This window comes from Malurus melanocephalus, unplaced genomic scaffold (assembly GCF_030028575.1).
Source record: "Malurus melanocephalus ecotype Western Australia unplaced genomic scaffold, MMel_1.1 scaffold_733, whole genome shotgun sequence".
In the NCBI taxonomy this organism is placed as follows: domain Eukaryota; kingdom Metazoa; phylum Chordata; class Aves; order Passeriformes; family Maluridae; genus Malurus; species Malurus melanocephalus.
In genome coordinates this window covers 137320-156357 of record NW_026623965.1, presented here as the reverse complement: position 1 = coordinate 156357, position 19038 = coordinate 137320, and the positions used below count along the sequence as shown (strand labels likewise).

The following is a 19038-nucleotide window of genomic DNA, read 5'->3' as shown; positions in this document are numbered from 1 at the left end:
GTGTAATTTGGTAGCGATGGTTTCTGACAACTGAAATTATAGTTTAGATGTGCATAACTTTGCAGTTATCATGGAAAAGAGATTTATGAGATTTCATCTGTGTATTGAACTGTGCTCCACCCTTATTAAAGTTCTGAGGCAAACTCCATCTTGGAAATTGGTGGAGCTTGACTGTTCCAGTTAAAAAAAAATTAAAGCCCATACAGACATTCAGTTTTAATTTGTTTAACTTCGACTTCAGGCTTCTGTTAAAGATGGCATGACTTGCCTCAATTTTTCTTCAAAATTACGCAAACAGACAATTAAAGCTTATTTGAATAATGCCAATTATTATCTATTTTTAGACATGTGCTCGCATTTACACATGAAACATCCTCTGTGCTTCTCCTTCCACGAGTGCTCAATTTTTAACTGGACGTCACCAGCTCCTGTTTTATAAACCAGCCGTGACCACCTGACTACAGTGTTTACTCGGCAAAGAACAAGCCTCGAATCCTTAATTTCTGACTAATTGCCTTTGGATCAGATGCTGACAGTCTTTCCACTGACTTTCAGTGGGCTCTGGACCAAACTGTTCATGGAATATTAAGCTTTACATGGTTGGATGTGCCTCTTCCCCCGTCCATCAGCAGAGACTGCAAACAACTGATTTGGTTTTTTGCATCCCAAAACAGAGCAGTTTTCACAGGTTTTTTTTTTTTTCCCCACTCCTTGAGACACCTGAGAGAGCAGGTTAGTTTAMCAATTTGAATTCCATTAATGCAGCATTTTCCAGCCTCCATTTCCCCAGTCTGCAGACCCATCCTTTGTAAATCTCCCGAGCGCAGGCGCCCGGAGCTGGGCTGACTTGCACCCTGAAGGATCTGGTCATTTATCTCTTCAACCGAATTTGTAATGCTAATTAGGCATGGCCACGGTGACATTTTATTTGACATTATAACAGCTTCATTAGCAGAATTAAAAGCATAGATGTGAACGTTGCTTTTTTTTTTTTTTTCCTTTTCTTTTTTTTTGCTAACTGCCTAAAAGTAAACAACACACAGGAAATATTATTCCCCTCTGACTGCTGGGCGCAAATGCAATGCTTATATATAAACATACGTTTATGAAAAGAAAAACTAAACAGAGAATGGGCTATGTAATTACATCAGAGAAAGTTTCACTGAAGGAAAAAACCCTCCTGGCTTGCAGTGCCACTGTGGGGACTCACAGCTCTACAAACAGAGCTCAACAGCAGCTGTGAGCAAGCTCATGCCACAGATTCAAAAGCTGGGAAGACTCTTTATTTTTCCATGGTTGAAATCTGAAAATTTAAGTCTAAAACCCAGCTCTTTAAAATCTATGGGCACGCCTATTGCTTCCTTATTTTGTGCAATGAGAAAAGGCACTACAAAATGTTGGTTTTTAGGTTTTTTTTTTTTAAAAAAATGTCTTCTGCCTGTGCTGAAATGGCAATAATTCCAGAAGGAGTTTGTGCTGGCAGCTGACAGACTGTGGGATGTCTGCCCCCGTTCCTGATCAGCTGCTGAGGTGCTCCCACTGCAGCACAWCCCAGTCCCTGCCCAGCAAAAAAACCTCCTCTGCCCTCAGCACTTCTGCTATTCTGGTGAAGAAAATCCCCGCTTTGGACCAAAAACCAATCAACGTGATGCCATGAATTCCTCTTTYCATGCCTTGTCCATTGGTGTCCGTACACACCCTTCTTTGACCAAGACCATAATTTGGAACAGGGTGGGTCCCTGCACTAAATACTGTTTTTTTTTGCAGATGGTTCAAAAGTTTCTGAAAGAGAAAAGCCATCTTAGGATAGCCAGAGCTTTCCTGACTCCTGAAGCAAAAAAAGCCTGGCATCCATCCAGGCAATGCTTACATGCAAGCCCTAAAAATGCACTACTGTTGATTTTAAAAATCACTATACCACAGGAGTTAGCTTAAATTAAGTCTTAACTTAGTTTGTCTTGAAAATTATTTCTTTTATTAGACCAGACAGACATGACTTGAGGTCGCTTAGCATCCCTAATGCTACACAGAAATACTCCAAACTATTCTGAATATGCTGAGCTCTTCACAAGGTCAAAGAGGCAATGTAAAATACGAACTTTCAGCTGCTCTTGGAAAGTAGGGCCCATTATTTATCTGAATAGCCACTTATAAATTATCCTAAAGTAATATTACTTAAAAAACCTCAAGGTGTTCTTTGCTCCAGCAGAAGAAGAAGAAATAAAATTCAACATTTGAAGTTTGRTAAAGAATATTTCATACAGATCCAACAGAGAGAATAGTTTTTCCTTCCCTAAAGTTCACCTTTATAGTTTAAAAAAGGGCACGGGGTCGCCAATACAAATAGACCTGAGATTTGTCTCCTTGCTCCTCACATTTGAGGTGTTACAGCGCAAGGCTCTGTTGGCAAAGGAATTGTGGTAATAACACACYAGTGGTGCTGGTTTAACTTTGAGGAAAAAACCATTTAAGCAGCTACCAGTGCACCATTTGTGTATTCCTGCTAATGGAAGAACCCTCATTAGTCTTTCAGAGTGAATACTGACAACCCCAGATCAAAGATACAGCTGTGATCAGGCTGCAGGAATAAAATGTTGGGATTATCAAGAAATAAGAGTTTGAAGGCTGATTTAAAAAAGCCAAACAGGGTTTTATCAAGGATCCCCCAAAGTGGTAGCACAAGGTAACGTAAAATGTACCACATTACTAAAAATGGGGACATRGGGTAGAACTGCAAACAAATGAGGAATGGGTAAGTAAACATAGCAGGCACACAGACAGCATAAAAAAAACACTCAGAAGAGACCAAAAGTGGGAGAAACTCTCACCATCAGCAAAATGCTCCTGCCTTTAGAAACCCCGGAACACAGATGACTTGCCAGTCACAACCCCCAACGCCCCAAAAAACCACAGATACACGTGCTCTGTCTTTCTAAAATAGCTTTGTGAATCCAGAGGATGATTCCAGAGATAGAGGAACTCCAAAAATGACATTTTGAACTGTGCTGTTACTGAGAACGAGTCGTAGCAATTGTGTAATTCCCCTGCATCGCTGGGACCGACAATATTGCTCTGCTGACACCACCAGGACCTCAATTAGGCCAACAAAGAATTCCTGGCTTTGCACATGGAAAGGGCTTCTAAAGCTCACATTAACTGAGTGCAATATTTGCTCCTGAGGAGCAMTGCTAACACAGCGCAAGAGCTGACAGAGAATTTGGCAGCCAGGGCTGTCATTATGATGCACATTGCCATGTCACCCCTGCCAGGTTTCTCAGCACAAAGCCCTCCCATCTTTGCCCTGCTACAGCAGCTTCCATCTTCTCATCAGTGAGATGGACACACTGCAGCATATTGCTGGAAAATGCTGATTTTTCAGTGGCACGACAGGCTGTGAGTACTCTTTTTGTATGACTTTTTTGGCATGAGCCAAACGGTGACTGTGTGAAGAGAAATTAATTCTGGAAGGAAAAGCAGGATAAAAGAGTATGGAGAAGATTGATTCATTCTGTGTTGGTAAAAGGATCCAGTCCCATCCCACAAAAGCAGCTGCTGCCCTTTCTGAGATGTACCTGGTGTTAGCACCTGGCATTTAATTCAATTAGATTATATTCACCTGAGAAGTTTCCTTTTCTCTGCAGATGTCACAGAAATACCCAAGCACGGAGCACCCTGAAATGATGGCTGTTTGTGGCAATATGCAGCAGGGGAAATTAAATGCTGACCCATGTCCCATTCCTCAGAAAGCCAGAACCAGCTCATCATCGCATCCTCTTCTGCTGGGCCTTGCTCCAGGCATGTTTCACAGGATTAATTTTAGCTACAAGGGCATTTTGTTCTATATTGATTTTTTTTTTTTGTATGAAAGAAAGCTGAGAATTAAGCTTGCAAAGCCTGATCTCTTAACTCTATTAAATGAGGCCAGGGTAGATTAAGTTAGTAGTTCATCTTTCTGAGGCTAGGCATTAAAAACACGGCTCTAAGGTGAATTCTTGGGTGTACGTGGCTTGGCTTGAAATCAGAATCAGAATTTAAACAACTTCACTTGAGGTTTCTTATTTAATACACCGAGSATTTAATTAGAAACATTGGAAATTAGAAAGAAAAGTTAAATTGGCTCTCGGGGCATGGGACAAGCAAGGGGAGAAATAAATTCAAACATCTGTTTTAAAAACAAACACAGTCTGCATGTGATGGGATGCAGGGAGATGACYGAGGGGACTGGCCACTGGGATGTGCTGTCCTGAGTGGACTTCAAATGTCCAGCTGAAGGCCAGAATGATGACCAGAGGGTACCTCAGCTCACTGGGTACCTTTCACTACTCAGGCAGCGATGCCACCTTCCTCAGCATGGGGCAAACCCAAAATAAACTCAGAGTTGTGATATTTGTCAGGTCCTCAGCTGCATTTTTACCACCTTTTAACGCCAGGCAGGAATCTGAACTTTTGAAAATGCTCCAAAACCTGGTGGCTCCCACCTGCAGCAAATGTTTCAACCACTCCCTACTTTCAATGCCCCACTCAAAGAATTGTCATCAACAAACCAAAAACCGGAAAGATGAGCACACCGTGCAGAAGTTTGGCAGAAATTGCTTTTTTGTGAGCGTGCAAACCACAAAATCAGGTAGGATCCTGCAACTGGGAGGCGCCCACCCCCCGCCCCCAAAGGCAGAAGCGTTTTTTGAGTTTCCAATAAAGCGTTATAGCAACGACCCACAAAAGTGTGTGACTGCACAGATCCCGTTACCAGGCACACATGGGGAGAGGAGGAGGAGGAGAAGGAGGTGGAGGAGGAAGAAGGGGCATCTGTTGAATAGAGAAGCTGAGCAATCCTTTCACACAGGCAGGGAGCAGAGGGGAAAAACAGAAAAAAAAACAAAACAAAAAACAATAGGTTAAATGATACATCTTGGAGAATAAACAGGGTTTTGCCAGAAGCACGATCTAAGGCTCGAATATCCACATCTTTCCTGTGCTAGACACAACTGCCTCAATATGTTAAAAATATGGGAAGTAACTGGCATTTATTTTCTGTGTTAAATAGCTAGGGTATTTGCACCATTACACTGTTCTGGTGCATTGGTGTGTCCTTCCAAGTGTGTCCCCCTGGAAATCACCTCATCAGGACCCCATTCTGTCAGCATTTGGGTACTGTGATTTCCTCATTAGTTTTAAGGGGATAAGCAAGTTACTGATGGTCTACTGTATTCCAAAATTGTCCTGGWTACAGTGATGAAAAGAGGCCTTGCTGCAGCAGGTACCTCAGAGGGCAGAAAGCAGTTTACAGCCAGTATTATGGAGAGGTTTGGGAGAACATGTCAAAAATCACCATCCATYCCTACCTTATTCTGTGATTTATAAAGTGCAGGATCATCAAAGGAACATTTACAGCTCCTGCTTGTGACTCAATCTTCTGGGCTCAGCTAAATGCCTGACAGAAAACGCACAACACCTTCACCTCCCTGCTACACACAAAAACTTGCACCGGTTTCGTTTAACTCTGCACCCATCGTGGTCATTTACACCAAYAATGAAGCAATTGCACAAAACTTGCACAGTGAAACATGAATTATGAATATGAATCCCTCCTTTGAATCATGTTTTGATCCAGTGGAGCAGTGGTAACTCAGGCTTTAAGCATAAATGTCTGTCCATAAATAACTCAGAGAGAATACTGCTCTTGCCAGGCAAGAACTTCCATGGGAGGGGGGAAGTTCAATACATTTGTAGAAAAAAAAAATTAGTGAGAAGCAGGTGGAAAAACTGTTGAGACAGAATTGAAGACCAATTTAACTTCTTTGCAAAGAAAGCTCTTCATCCTATCTATTTGGGATGGAAAAACTTATGTGCACTGATAGCTTACACTGCATGAGGGGGAAATGGAAAAAAAAAAAAAAAACTGTTGTGCAAGGTTAAAAGGAGCTGGGCCTTGTTTATGAGAACAAATTTAATAGCCTGGATATTACTGATGGGAAGAATGCTTTGCAGCATGGAAATTACAGGAAAAGCCTGCAAAATCTAGGTTTTGACACTGGAATTGCAAAACTCTGTGGCTGAAAAACCACTACACTCGTTGTAGAGCATCATTATCCAAGTACACTGGGCTTTTAGTTCCTTCATTAAGAGCTTTGAGCTTTAGGACCTGCTTRGGCTGCACATTCCTGTGAGTCAGAAGGTTCCCAAACATTCAGAACCAAATGAATCCATAAACTCTTGTCTGGTCTGGGGGTCTCCGGGTGTGGCTGGGGGGAACAGCATCTTTATTTGTATCACTGCAAATCTGAAAGCATTAATGGATCTGCCTGCACAGCCTGCCCTCCTCTGCACTTAAAAAACTTTAAAATTAACTTACAAGAGACGTGCAGACCCTAAAAACACAGCAGATATGACTCCTCCTAAACAGCTCCTCAGCCATCAGAGCCCCCATCCCTCTGACAGCTTCACCAGTCCAAGACCTAATTAACACAGTCAAGTCTAGCACCCCGCCAGCTCCATGGGCTAGAAGAAATAATGACATTCATGAATTTAGCAAACAAGACAAGAAGTTATGAATTTAATGATCTGGGAGCCGGTCTCGAGTTATGCAAAACACACCGAGTTAGGTATTCACAAAATCGCTCCGGCGTAATTGTCGGCACGTGGATTGTTTGCAAACAGCTCGCACAAACTACTTAGTGTTAATCATTTGTTCCGTGACATAGTTAGTCATGCACTATTTCTGCTCCTTGAGTGGGTGATTGTATCCTCCTGAAGGAGAGGGTAAGAACCAGAAAAAATGAGGCGCGCCCCGGGAGTTTAACACGGGAAAACGCCTCTCGACACAACACGGGAGCGTCGCGTCTCACTCATCTCCGCGAGATGCTCGTGCGCCTCTCCATCCCCTTGCAAATAATCCAGGATGACTCTGCAGAGTCTGCTGAACCAAAGCCTGGGGACGAGGAACTCGCCTGGGCTATTCCTGGCACCGTTTTGACGCTCCCCAACAAGGGGGAGTGTTGCAGAGGAGTATCTAATTCCCCCAGACAACCTGAGAGGAAGGGATGACAGATCACCGCTCCCAAGAGTTTGGCAAGAACACACAGACTGCTGTCTCTCTCTGCAGGAAAACGGTACTGCTTCAGGGAGAGAGATCCTCCAACRAAAATAGTCACCAAAAAAGCGGATATTCCCTGACGGCATGGGAATATCGGGATTTTTCTTCTTTCCGCGTTTCAGTTTGCGTGGTGTTGGCACAAGTCCTGGTCAGTTTTCCAAAAGACAGAGAATCCCAGAATGGTTTGGGGTTGGGAGGGMCCTTAAGGACCATCTGGTTCCATCCCCTACTGTGGGCAGGGACACCTTACACCAGATTAGYCYGCTACAAACCCCATCCAACCTGGCYCTGAGCACTTCCAGGGATGGGGAATGCACYACAGCTATTGCAGAAATGTGCAGAWTTGCACTTCCACACATTCCAGTGACCTGGGGTGGAACTAAAGATGGTGATAAACTGTAGGCTGAATTGARTTTTGTTGCAATAAAGCTTTGATAMCCCAGAAGTGCTCYKTGAGGTACCTGGCASACTGGAGTGAWACTGAGAGCCAGCARTGAGAATAAAAGCAACAGAGGGAGGCTCACAGAAGCCAGGATCTGCTGTTAAAGGTTTGCTTGTCTTTTCAGGAAGAGAAGCAGCCTTCAGGTGACYGAGGATTTTATGCACACTTGAGCACAGATTGACTGTAAAACCAGGGCAGGGGTCCCAGGCAAAGGGGTGATAAACAAAACTCAYGAGAAGCGTGGATGCCACAGCACCACACAACATTTTCGGTCACAACCACATCGCTGTCATGTCAGGTGATGGTTGTTGACAGACAGACAATGTGTCATGGATAATTCTGACATCCCCTGGCAACTTGTAATCCTCCAGAGGAGACTTCTGACAGAGCAGAGAAATACAGCTGGACTTCTTCAYGCCTGGACTGGCACACCAGCAGCTATTCCACTACTCGGCCCAGTGTATTTTCCTGCGGTTTTAACTGCATTGAAGAGRACTGAATTTCCCATCTGAGTCCTCTGTTCAGTGGTCAGACTGCAGAATCATTTCTCCCCTTCTTACTGACAATAATAAGCCATTTTGCTGCTTATTATTCTCCAATAAAATCGTAGTAATTTTGTACGACTCTCAGAAGACACGCATTTGCTCTCATAGTGCTGGCATAATATGGATCCACAAAAAGATGAATTGTCTGAATTATTCTTGATCATAGTAAGTAAATGGTTTTCTATAGGTTTTTAAGCGAAGCAGGAACTCTCTGGTGAAAATAAACCAAATTCAGGTAAAATTAAAGGTTAGAGTTGACAGAAGTCTGAAGTTTACTTATGAATATATTTTTAGTATCACAGCAACAAATCCACCGATCCTGATGGACAAATTCCTCATTCAAAGTTAAGCAATGCCACACTTAAATGAAGCCTGAATACTTTTCCTTTTTTTTTTTTTTTAATGATGCCAATTGCATCAGAAACAGCATGCAGGCACTCAGACAACCAAAATGATTCACTTCAGCTGTTCTTGTTCTCCTCAACACGCACATTCTCCCTTCCTCATGAACATTTCAGTAATCAGATTACACCAGGACAAATGCTCATAGGAAATGCACAGCAAAACCAAACACTTGCAGTACTTGCAAGTTCCAGATTCCATGTGTAKCTCCAATTTCTGTGTTCAGTGGACTGGGAAAACAAAAAACCCCATGGGCTTAGTTAAACAACCGAAACTGTATGTCAAAGTGGTCCTTACTCAAAGCTAGTGAAGTAAAAGGAAGTAAAAGGAACATGTTACAGATGTTTTGGAAGGCTCTGGGATGCTGCCACTCCTTTTTTTTCTGGCTTGTTCCAGAAATTTCAGGTGTTTTTCAGGCAGGAAGACAAAAAAAAAGTCTTTTATTATCAGATGTATTGTTCACTGTGAATTCTCGCTTCGTTTTCCTCTTGAAGTACACTTCAGGGGAGGAATTCAAGGGCAGCAAGCCCCCATCYTCTGCCAAACAGAGCCCCTTCCTTCTGCCGATCATGTGGCACCGGCTGCATCCCACCACGGCTCTAAATTTGCCACTTGTGAACCCGTAGGGGTTGTGAACACCCCGGGGGGACATCGTGGCACAGCTCACTTCCACATAACCACACTTACATATTTATATGCACTGTCAAAATGGTGGGAAGATAACGAAACCGTGTGTTTCTCTGGAATCCAGCAGGCTGAGCTATTTATAAATAAGTGCCTTATTTTTGGTGCTCTTCAGTGCAGATGAACAGTGAGTGATGAGCAATTTATGTTGCTGATCATTTGTATCACAATAGAGCCTTGCAGMCTTTTTTTTTTTTCCTGTGGTTTAGAGGCTCTGTGAGTTCAGGATCTGTAGTACCCTATGGTGGAAGGAAGGACCTCAGAGCAAGAACGGGTGGGAGAGATAAAGAAAGGAAGAAATGAGCACGTCACACTGCAAATGGAAGAGTAGACAGATAACAGAGCATCTGAAAAAAAATGTTTTGAGCATTCCTGGGGATTCTGGGCATCAATATTCAAAACAGAGCCGTCACCCATCTCTCTCCCCCTTAAAACAAACTCTGAGTGTGAAGGAATCCTTTCCCAAGAGTATTCCACACGGAGGGATTTTCCATTTAAACAACGGAAGGTAATCTCGAACAAAACATGGTGTAGTGAACATGAAATARAAGTCATTAGAAGGGTGACACGCTCTGAAGAAATCTTAGGGGTGTAACTGACGGGAAAAAGGCAGGTTTTAATTAACAAGCTTGTAAGCACCCTGGACTATGTAAATAATTCATGTGTATAAAAAGACGATCGTAAGGATGACTGAATAATCATCATTTTGGCTTTCCTGCCTTGACTGCTGATGCAAGATTCCTAATCAGATGCCACAGGAGTATTGTTAACCACCCCAGCCCATCCAGCCTATTTCCACACYGACACAATTGTGACAGGAACTTTTAAAGAGGTGATTATCAGGTGTTTTTTTCTCTCCCCAGAATCTCTGAGGATCAAACACTGATGCCATGTTTTACCATTTCCCTGATTATGAGCTCTTCAGCAGACACTTTCACAATCAGAAAATAATTTGGCTTGGGAATGATGTTAAAAACCACCCCATTCCCATTCCAGGGGCACCTTCCACCAGACTAGGCTGTTCCATCCAACCTGGCCTTCAAAAATTCCAGGGATGGAGAATGAGACAGMTGAAATTTTCATGCCTCAGTGCTTAAACAAAAAAAAATACCAATGCTTTTGGCTTTAACTATATTTACCTAAGTTTGCCTCAAGGCTGACAGTGCGAATCTATTTGTTCTCTCTTGCTATAGTTTACCACCTATCAAACACAAAATTTAGGCAGAGGAAACCCAGGYACCTAAACCCTTCCAAAGTAGGGGTAAAATCAGTTCTGTGGAAAAAGCCCACTAATACAATGTAAATCACAGATTAAACACTTTCAGCATGCTCTCAAAAGAGGGCAGCTCCAAGGGCAGACCTGCTTTTCCCACTTTTAGTATTTTCAYTGAGTACAGAAAACTCAACTGCTGCCCTACAGAAAGCTGTTGCACATGAGTGAGCCTTGCAAAACGAGAAAGTGATAAATAATTACGCTTTCACCTAAAATAGCACCGGAAAATTATCAAGCTGTGAACTCAATGATACCGACTTTTCATCTGATTTGCAAAATAAAAAGATCTTTTTAAGCCAGTTTGAGTGAGTGTGCTATTAAAGTTGAGTGTAATGCAACTGCTTTATCAGTGGCATCAYTGAGAGAGCCTGGTGCATAATTCAGCTGCTCTTTCTGGTTATTATCTGCTGTGTCTAATAGTTCTTTCTCTGCAACAAATGCAAAACTTCATTTTTAAGATCTCAGTTGGTGCTTGAAGATCTGTCTTGTCTTTTAACTCTGTCTTAAGTTAGAAAGGCTTGTAAAATGTCTCACGAACAGCATGGGCAATYGTTTCCTTCAGAGTCTTAAAGAAGCTGCAAGTGGGATAGCATGCCTTCAGGGGAATACTAAGGGTTTAAAATATGCCTGTGCAGCACATTCGTAGATTTTTATAATCCATTTCAAATACTTTCCACATTGTAAAACAGGCTTTGAAAAGTATCATCACAGATGAAAGCCGGCGAAGAAAAGAGTAATAAAAATACCATAGAAAGGAAAGGAAAAAATGGTGCCTGCCTCTTCTGAGCTCCCTGATATTTGATTTTTCCTGTGTAATAGCAAGAATAGAATGATCTCAGTAATTTCCCCGTTTACTGTGGTTTAGAGTCAGCTGAGGATGCACCTGTGCCCACCTTCACTCCTCCACCCCTCCATCTGCAGCCAGCCAGGCTGAAACCTTTCAGATGGAATTTAGCCACCCCCAACACTGCACACCAGACCTTTCCAAACTGGAAACCTTCCCACCACCCTCTGAGGGGCTCTCCCAGCTCACCATCCCTGCAGGAGGGAGAATCAGAGAGGCTCAGAGGCCTGGCACAGAGCATTGCTGGTGCCAGCAGGGCATTTCTGCGCTCCAGGGATGCAGGATGCTTGTCAGAGAAGCCACACTGCAGGGAGATGACACACACAGAGCTCATCTCTGAGTGGTGAACATGAATCCTGGACAGAGGGATGTTGTGGAGCCCTGTCTGCAGCCAGATCCAAGCCTCAAGGCCAGCTGCACACCAATTTTTGGTTGTGAGGCCCCACGAAGGCAGCGTGTAATGCAACAGTGACTGGTGTGTCCATCTCTGTCCCTCCTGGGGCTGTCCACAATCACCAGGAGCAATGTCACCAGCTTGCTGTGACAGCTGTGAAGCACTTGGGGCCAGGCTGTGAACCTCTGAGTCACTCTGATGAGGAGCCCCTTGAAGAAGCAGAGCTCTGCTCGAGTGTGACTCCCTTAATAAATGAATCATCTATCAGCGCTGCCTACTCAAGCTTAAATCCTTCTCCCAGCACTCCTGCTACTTCCACCATCTGCACATCCTTTCCCTGTGGTGCTGAGAACCAATTTGGCTGATTGACAGGGTTTTGGGGGAAAATGTGGAGCCTTTCAGGGCCAGACCAGAAGTAAAGAACAGTCACTCATGTCTAAAGCTCCAGTCCTAAAGTCSCTGTGCCTGAACCTGCTCCCATTTATCAGGAAATCCCTTCTGGGTACCCACTGGTATCCCAGTAACCTGGTGCTCTGAAATCCTAACCAGACGTCTGACCCAGGGACCCAGAGCATCATGAGGGACACTTAACACAATTCTCAGCATCAAATTTGAAAAAAGGCTCCCATTAATCCCAGTAAACCACACCACGGCCTCCCATCCTTGGCAAGACATCCCTCTGGCACTTAGTATTTACTCTGACATAATCCCTGTTCCCATCACTACCTCCTAGATATTGGTCTAATCAATTTCCTGAGAGGTCTGCAGGGRAGACAGTGCATTTTTGGGGGGCAAAATGCTTTTTTTGGGCAAGCAGTACTCCCTGTAAGTAACTATCCTTAGCCTCAGGGCTCAAGACAGCCCTTTTAATTCAACCTGCTTTGGGCAAGCCATTCTTTGTGCTTGGTGATCCCAGGTCTTTGTCCTGTGCTTTCTTACAAAATTCAGTTCCCACTTTTTAATGCTGCTGGAAACACAGAAATTAAAGAGATGGGGAAGGGCAGCTCTTCTTTCTCTTCTCAATTCAGCTTATTTTCTCCCTCCCTCCCCCTGCGTCACTGACATGTGATGTTTCCAGTTTTCTTGCTTCCGTTCCTCGTTTTCTTCCTCCTCTTTTCTCTGGATGCTTTCAGCTCTTCAGAACGAACTCTGCAAGGCACAGCTATTTGTATTGCAGTGAGATCTGCTGTGCTCTCTCATTCAATCACATTGAGAACACAACCCTTCCACTCTTTAAAAAAACCCTTTGGTAAGACCTACAGAAACATGGGTTTTACAGTCTGATTCTTTATTGGAACGCAAATTTAGGTATTTTTAAAAAAAAACTCGTTTTTTCAGTTTTCTGCTGATTACAATAAATAAAGGCCTGGTTTTCTTTCACATTTAAAAATTAATTGGAAATCCAGGGAGGAAGATAATAGAACATGAGATAAACATTTTGAGGACTTAACGTTGTAGCTAGATCCAGCACAGCCTAATGTCCTAACATTATATGTTTTTAATATTTCATGCGATTAAACAGACAACTATTTATTAAATATACCCTAAGTGAGAACTTTTGCAAGTAGTCTTTTAATTTAGTCACAAGAAATAAGCTGAACAACATAAAACATTACAAAATCCTTGGTTGTTTTCTAGTTTCCACAGGTCTGCTTCCATTTTTTGTGGAAAGATGGGGTATGTTCTCTGGATTCTGTGGACAAATTCTTKTGAGAAATTATACTCAATACTCCAACTTACTTTTCTTTGTTAACAATCTGTTCAGTGCAGTAAGTTATGTACTCATATAGAATCTGACAGCAGGTTGTCTTTAAATTTGCCTATTTTAGGCCAAATTATAATTTTTACTTAGTGGATTAAGCCAAGTTTTCTTTCATGTTTCTTCTGATAATGCCTGTCCTTCAGCAAAGTAATAATCAATGATTTAACGCTGTCACATTTTAATCACTCATCACTGACAGGAGTTTGTGCAGTGTGTTATGAAAGATCTAGCAGCGAGGAAGACATTGTTTTGTGAACACCCAGAAGAGGAAAAGAAAAAAAAAAGAGCCAAACCCAAAATAAACATCGTGTATGGCATTGAATTTGATGTTAACTCAGCTTTTCCTGCAGCAGAGAATCAGCATGGGATGAGGAATGAGAAAATCTTGTTACTGGCCAGCTCAGAACGAGTGCTGTCCCAGTGGAGTTCTGGCTCATTTTYCCTTCACAGGACTTTAAAATTAAGGATCCAGAGGATAGAATTGAAGTAAAAATATCCTTTTCTGCACCCTGAAAAGGCATTTTTTGCAGCTGTGATTAACCAAATCCTCCTTAAAGTCTCTAATAAATAGACTAGTTTGGGGGTTTTTTTTCTCCTTTCTTTGTTCCAAGATGTAAAGATTCTTGAGAGAGGAACTATCACTGAGRTCTCTGGTGGAAGAGAAGCATTTTGGGCATTTGTTTGCACATCCTCTCAATTTCTGTCTTCAATTCCTCCCAAGGCCCCTCTCAAAAACCCTCCTGAAGTGCACAAAAGGTTATTTTTGCGTGTGCCACACTTTATTCAGCGTGAGCTGAGGTGAGGAGGGTTGGTGACCACAGGGGAAGACTGAACTCATATCCCCTCATCAAAACAGCACCTGGTACAAGATCCCAACATCTGAATGAAGACAGATTAGCAGTGACAGTTTGAATTACCAGAGCATGGTGTGYTGCATTCTCTCCTTGGAAAATGGAATTATTAAAACTTTTCTTTCCCCCAGCCAACAGAAATCACTTTCTTGCAAAAATGAAATTCTGGCTCCAAGGAGGAAAGGAAAAAAAAGGGTCTTTGGGCATTCCGTTGGGCAGAAGCTTCTCCACATCTCCATCCCTTTGCTGTGATTTCTGCCTGCCCAGAAAACCAACCAAACCCACCAACTTCATTCTTTTAAAAACAAATGAAAAAGCCAAATGTTTATAGGCAGTTTCCTTTTACAGCATCTATTCTGAGGCTCAGCTTGCTTTTTGAAAGGAAAATTCAGTTTAACCTAGAACTCTGATTGAGTTTATTTATTCTTTTGACCCCTTCTGAAGTCATAGCAGTCATCAGTAGTTCTGCAGCTGCWGCTCCTCAAGAAACCAGGTAAAGCACAGACTGGCAGGGACTGATGATTTCCAATTACTTTATTCTGTTTRGTTGCTCTGGAAAGATTCCTTTTCATGTTAACAGACATCAGAGGTTCTGATTTATCTGAAACCCTCTAAAAATACTCCCTTAATTCAGAGAACAYTGCTGCAAACATGACCTCCCCTGTGTTTCTGATACTATCACCAACAAAATGGATATCACAGGCTGCTCTTCCCAGACTCCCAGCTCCGTGCTGTAGCACTAGAAGCAATTTATGGTTCATGTTGATTTTTTTCAACATGAACCATTTCACTGGGAAAATTATTGATGATGCTGGCAATCTTGGAATCAGAAAATAAAGTGCTTCTCTTGATACAAACATACACATGAGGTGACAAGCCCTGCCTCAGTGGCATCGGTGCTTGTGAGCTGCTGTCTCCAAAAYAATGAGCTGTCAAAGCTTCACTGCAATTTGCATTTGAGTTAGCAGCAAAGAAATCCAGAGGTTCTTTGGCTTGCTGAATGAYAGTGTTAAATCTCTACGTTTGCTTACCCAGCGTGAAAATTCACTGAAATGACAGCAAAGTGGGAGAAGTAAACAGCATTTTTCAGGTCGCAGCAACACTTGGGTTTACCATTAGTGTACGTTAGTAAGTAAATCAGTGATATAAAGTAAAAAAAAGTGTGTCATGTTTTACTCATGTAGCCTCCCTTGAAGCCAACACACTCCAGAACCCCCAGGATAAGCTGTTGTTGTGGGAGAATGAGTTCTGCACCACATCTTGTGATGGCTGTTGTCTTGTGATTGATTGTTAACATCATGGAAAAAGATTGTTTGCTCTCTCTCTTTTTTTCACTTCTTTTTAGCTTCAGGGCACTAGAATTTATCGAGCAGTGGATTTTTAAAGATGCTTAAACAACCAGAAAGCTTTTGAAAACGTAGTCTAGGTATGAAGTTGCCCACCTGTGGGTTTCCTCTCATGCTACTTGTCTGACATGTTACTGCCATCAAACACGACAGAGACCACAGGCAGGATCAGTGAAATGTATTTCAGTTCTGGACCCTTATCTTCTTTTTCATTCCAAGCATTACTTTTTGCCATGTCAGGGAAGATCTGGTCAAAGATCAAATCTTTGCTTTGATTGTTTTTTGATTACAGTGAATATTTTGCATGTTATAAACTCCTGTATGAAGTAATGTTAATATTCATCAGCAGAATGAGACATTGCATGTCTATTCCTGTCCTGATGTCACGTGGAAAATGAGACCTTGCTTGACCATATTATCCTAAAACCATCCTAATAAAAGATCTGAATGCTGAGAAGAAGCAGTATGAGACAGCATCAGTGAACACTGGCTTTGTTACCCTGGTCTTCACATGGAGACAGTGCTAAATCCTCTCCAAGGGCAAGCAAATTTTGGGTCTGCTTCTGTCCCTGCCTGGAAGAGAGGCACATGCAGGCACTCCCAAGGATGTGATGCTGTGGTTTTGTGGRAAGGAAGAAGCTCTGCCCAAGCATCAGCAGGAAGGGTGACGCCACGAGTGCCAGCAGGGTTAGATACCAGTCTTCTTTTTTTCTCTGAAAATCTCCATGCTGGGCCTATCAGCAAAATCTGCCTCGTCTACAATGATGTAATTYACAGCTGCCTCCCCTGTGGGAGGTGGCCAGTCAGCAGGAGAGGTCASTCTGGAGCTCTGGGTCTGTAGAGAAAGGAATATGACAGGTGTGTGGCATGTTTTCATTTCATGTCAGTGCCAGGTCCAACGTGCTGCTGGAAATCTTTTAACTCCAGGAAATATGCAAGGTAAGGCTGCTGGAGCATTGCTTCCAGCATTACCCTTAAAATGGCATGTTATTAAGTATGGAAAAAAAAGTGTTCAGAAAGGTGTCAGCTGCTCCAAGAGTATCTTGAGAGATTAACACACTCGTATTACCTGCTGGTCTTTGAGTAAAACTGAGGGGTTTTTTTAATCCAAAAAGCCCCTGTTTTGTTTTTTTGTTTTTTTTTTTAAACTCAGCCAGAAGAAAAACAGACTCTGTTCAGTGCCAGGCATTGTTTTCACTGTCATTGAAGAAAATACCAATTAAAGGCTGCTTAAATTCCTGATTTGGACACACTGATCCATCCATTGGGCAGCCTGCTGAGGAAAATCTRAAAGTTAAGCAGGAGCTTTGAAGCCTGTGGAAAGCAGCAATGAAACCTAACCCTGTGCCATATGTGTTAAACATATCTTGTGAACTTGGGCAGCTTTGGGTGAACTTAGACCTTTCCCTGAGATGGAAGATAAAATCATTCTAACAGCCARAGCAGGGAAATACTGGGCTCAGGATTTGGTCTTCGAGGAGCTTTTGCTGTTGACTCCAGCACCATTGTGACTGCAGTTGCCAGGCTGGTAAATGTGACAGCAAATTTGGGTGCTGCTGGCATCATCAATGACAAAATTCTGCAGCAYTGAATTACCCCTGAGCTTCTGCAAAAATCTAGAGACACCTGAGTTACRTGGGTTTGGYAGRGGTAGAGAAACCTAGGTGAATTAAAGAGCTGGAGAGGGGATTTTGACAAGGGCAAGAGTGACAGGATGAGGTGTAGCAGCTTCAAAGCACCAGAGGGAAGGGTTAGATGGGATATTGGGAATAWATCMTTCCCTGTGAGGGTGACAGGCACTGGCACAGGGTGTCCAGAGAAGSTGTGGYTGCCCCTGGATCCCTGGAAGTKCTCAAGRCCAAGCTGGATGGGGCTCTGAGCAGCCTGGTCTGGTAGAAGAGGCTGGAACCAGATCATCTTTAAGGTTCCTTTCAACCCAAACCATTCTGAGATTCAGCAWACAGCTGGTCTTCAGTGTCACACTAGGAGATACCTAACAAAGACTTTCTTTTTCTACCTTTTCTCTCACAATTCAAACACACAAGAACTGAAAAAAAACCTCCCAAACCCACAGAAACTTAGCAGTGACTCAGGCTGTGGTTTACATTTGCTTTTTGCAAAGCAAATTCACTTGGCAACCTTTCTTTCAGATTACATTTTGAGAGCAAACTTGAGCTACCTCTTTTTATATAAAACACCCATTAATCCCGTACTTGGAAGGCAGCTTGTATCATTTTACTTATGACTTCCCTCGCACAGGCCTTACAGAATAGTACATTTCCATCCAACTCTTTTACCTGAAGGTGATTCCTGGCATCAAACACACAGTTGCAAAATACTGTACTATCACCTTTTTTTTCCAGAATGTGTAACACTGAGTTGCCATCTTTGCATGATGTAAAGTTTAGCTCCCGATGCTGCTTCTACTCATGCCCACGACCGTCAAACACGAAAAATCCAGCCTCTACTCTTTTAGCAACACAAACAGCAAGACTGGGCTGCAGTTTCCACTGTTTTAGCTAGGCAGCTCGAATTGGCAAAAACCTGATCTGGCAGCGACACGTGAACTGTGTGAACTATGAGTACAGAAAATCCTGCTTYAGCTCAGCTCGATGCAAAGCCAAGTTACACTGAACAACTTTCCCTGAGAAGCATCACCTGGCGAACAACCTACAGAGCCCACACGCATGCTATGCGTAACACCAGTAACACACACTCTGAAAGGCATTTAGCGCTTTTGTTTGCCTTTTTCCTTTCCCCCAYACGACCTAATCTGGATAYGCAAACCGTGTCCTGAACCTTCTTRCTGCTCCCGGCTCARCTCAACGCGGTGAATGACTCCGAGCCCACAACTTCGCCTGTGCCACCGATCTCCGTCTGCCTTTCCAACAGCGAGAACGCTCGTCCCCAAACACCACAGGGTTGAGAGCCGGGGCTAAAGACGGAAAGGGTGCCAAAGAAGGGAGGGACCGAGGTGTCAAARCCCTCCCGCCGCTTCCCCCCGGTGCCCCCAGCCCTTACCAGGCTCCGCCGGGGGAACTCTCCCATCACGATGCTGACCACCGGGATGCGCAGCGCCGCCGAGATGAAGTCCAGCTCCAGCATCTCGCCACGGCTCTGCGGGAAGGCGAGGATGGCCGAGACCCCCTGCACCACCACGGTGTGGCACAGGCTCTGCAGGAAGGAGACGGGGTCGTTGCTCCACGARGCGCTGGCCGAAGAGAAGGGGAAGAGGGGCAGGTCGCCCAGCCCCGCCTCGATCGCCATCACCACCTCCAGGGACAGGTTGTAGGGCAGCAGCCCGGGCACGCCGTTCAGGTTGGCCACGGCCATCAGCAGCGCGTCCCGCGGTGAGGGGGGCGGCCACCGCTGTCCGCCGCCGCCGCCGTCCCCCGCCCGCCG

The 19038-nt window shown here is 43.6% G+C and overlaps 1 protein-coding gene across 1 annotated transcript in view; it reads right to left on the bottom strand.

The window, feature by feature from the left end:
* Positions 1–19038, bottom strand: part of GRIN3A (glutamate ionotropic receptor NMDA type subunit 3A) — a 53975-nt gene that overhangs the window by 33818 nt on the left and 1119 nt on the right. Inside the window, exon 2 of the mRNA XM_057384690.1 lies at positions 18658–19029. Coding sequence (XP_057240673.1) covers positions 18658–19029 — 372 coding nt within the window. The remainder of the gene's footprint in view (positions 1–18657; positions 19030–19038) is intronic.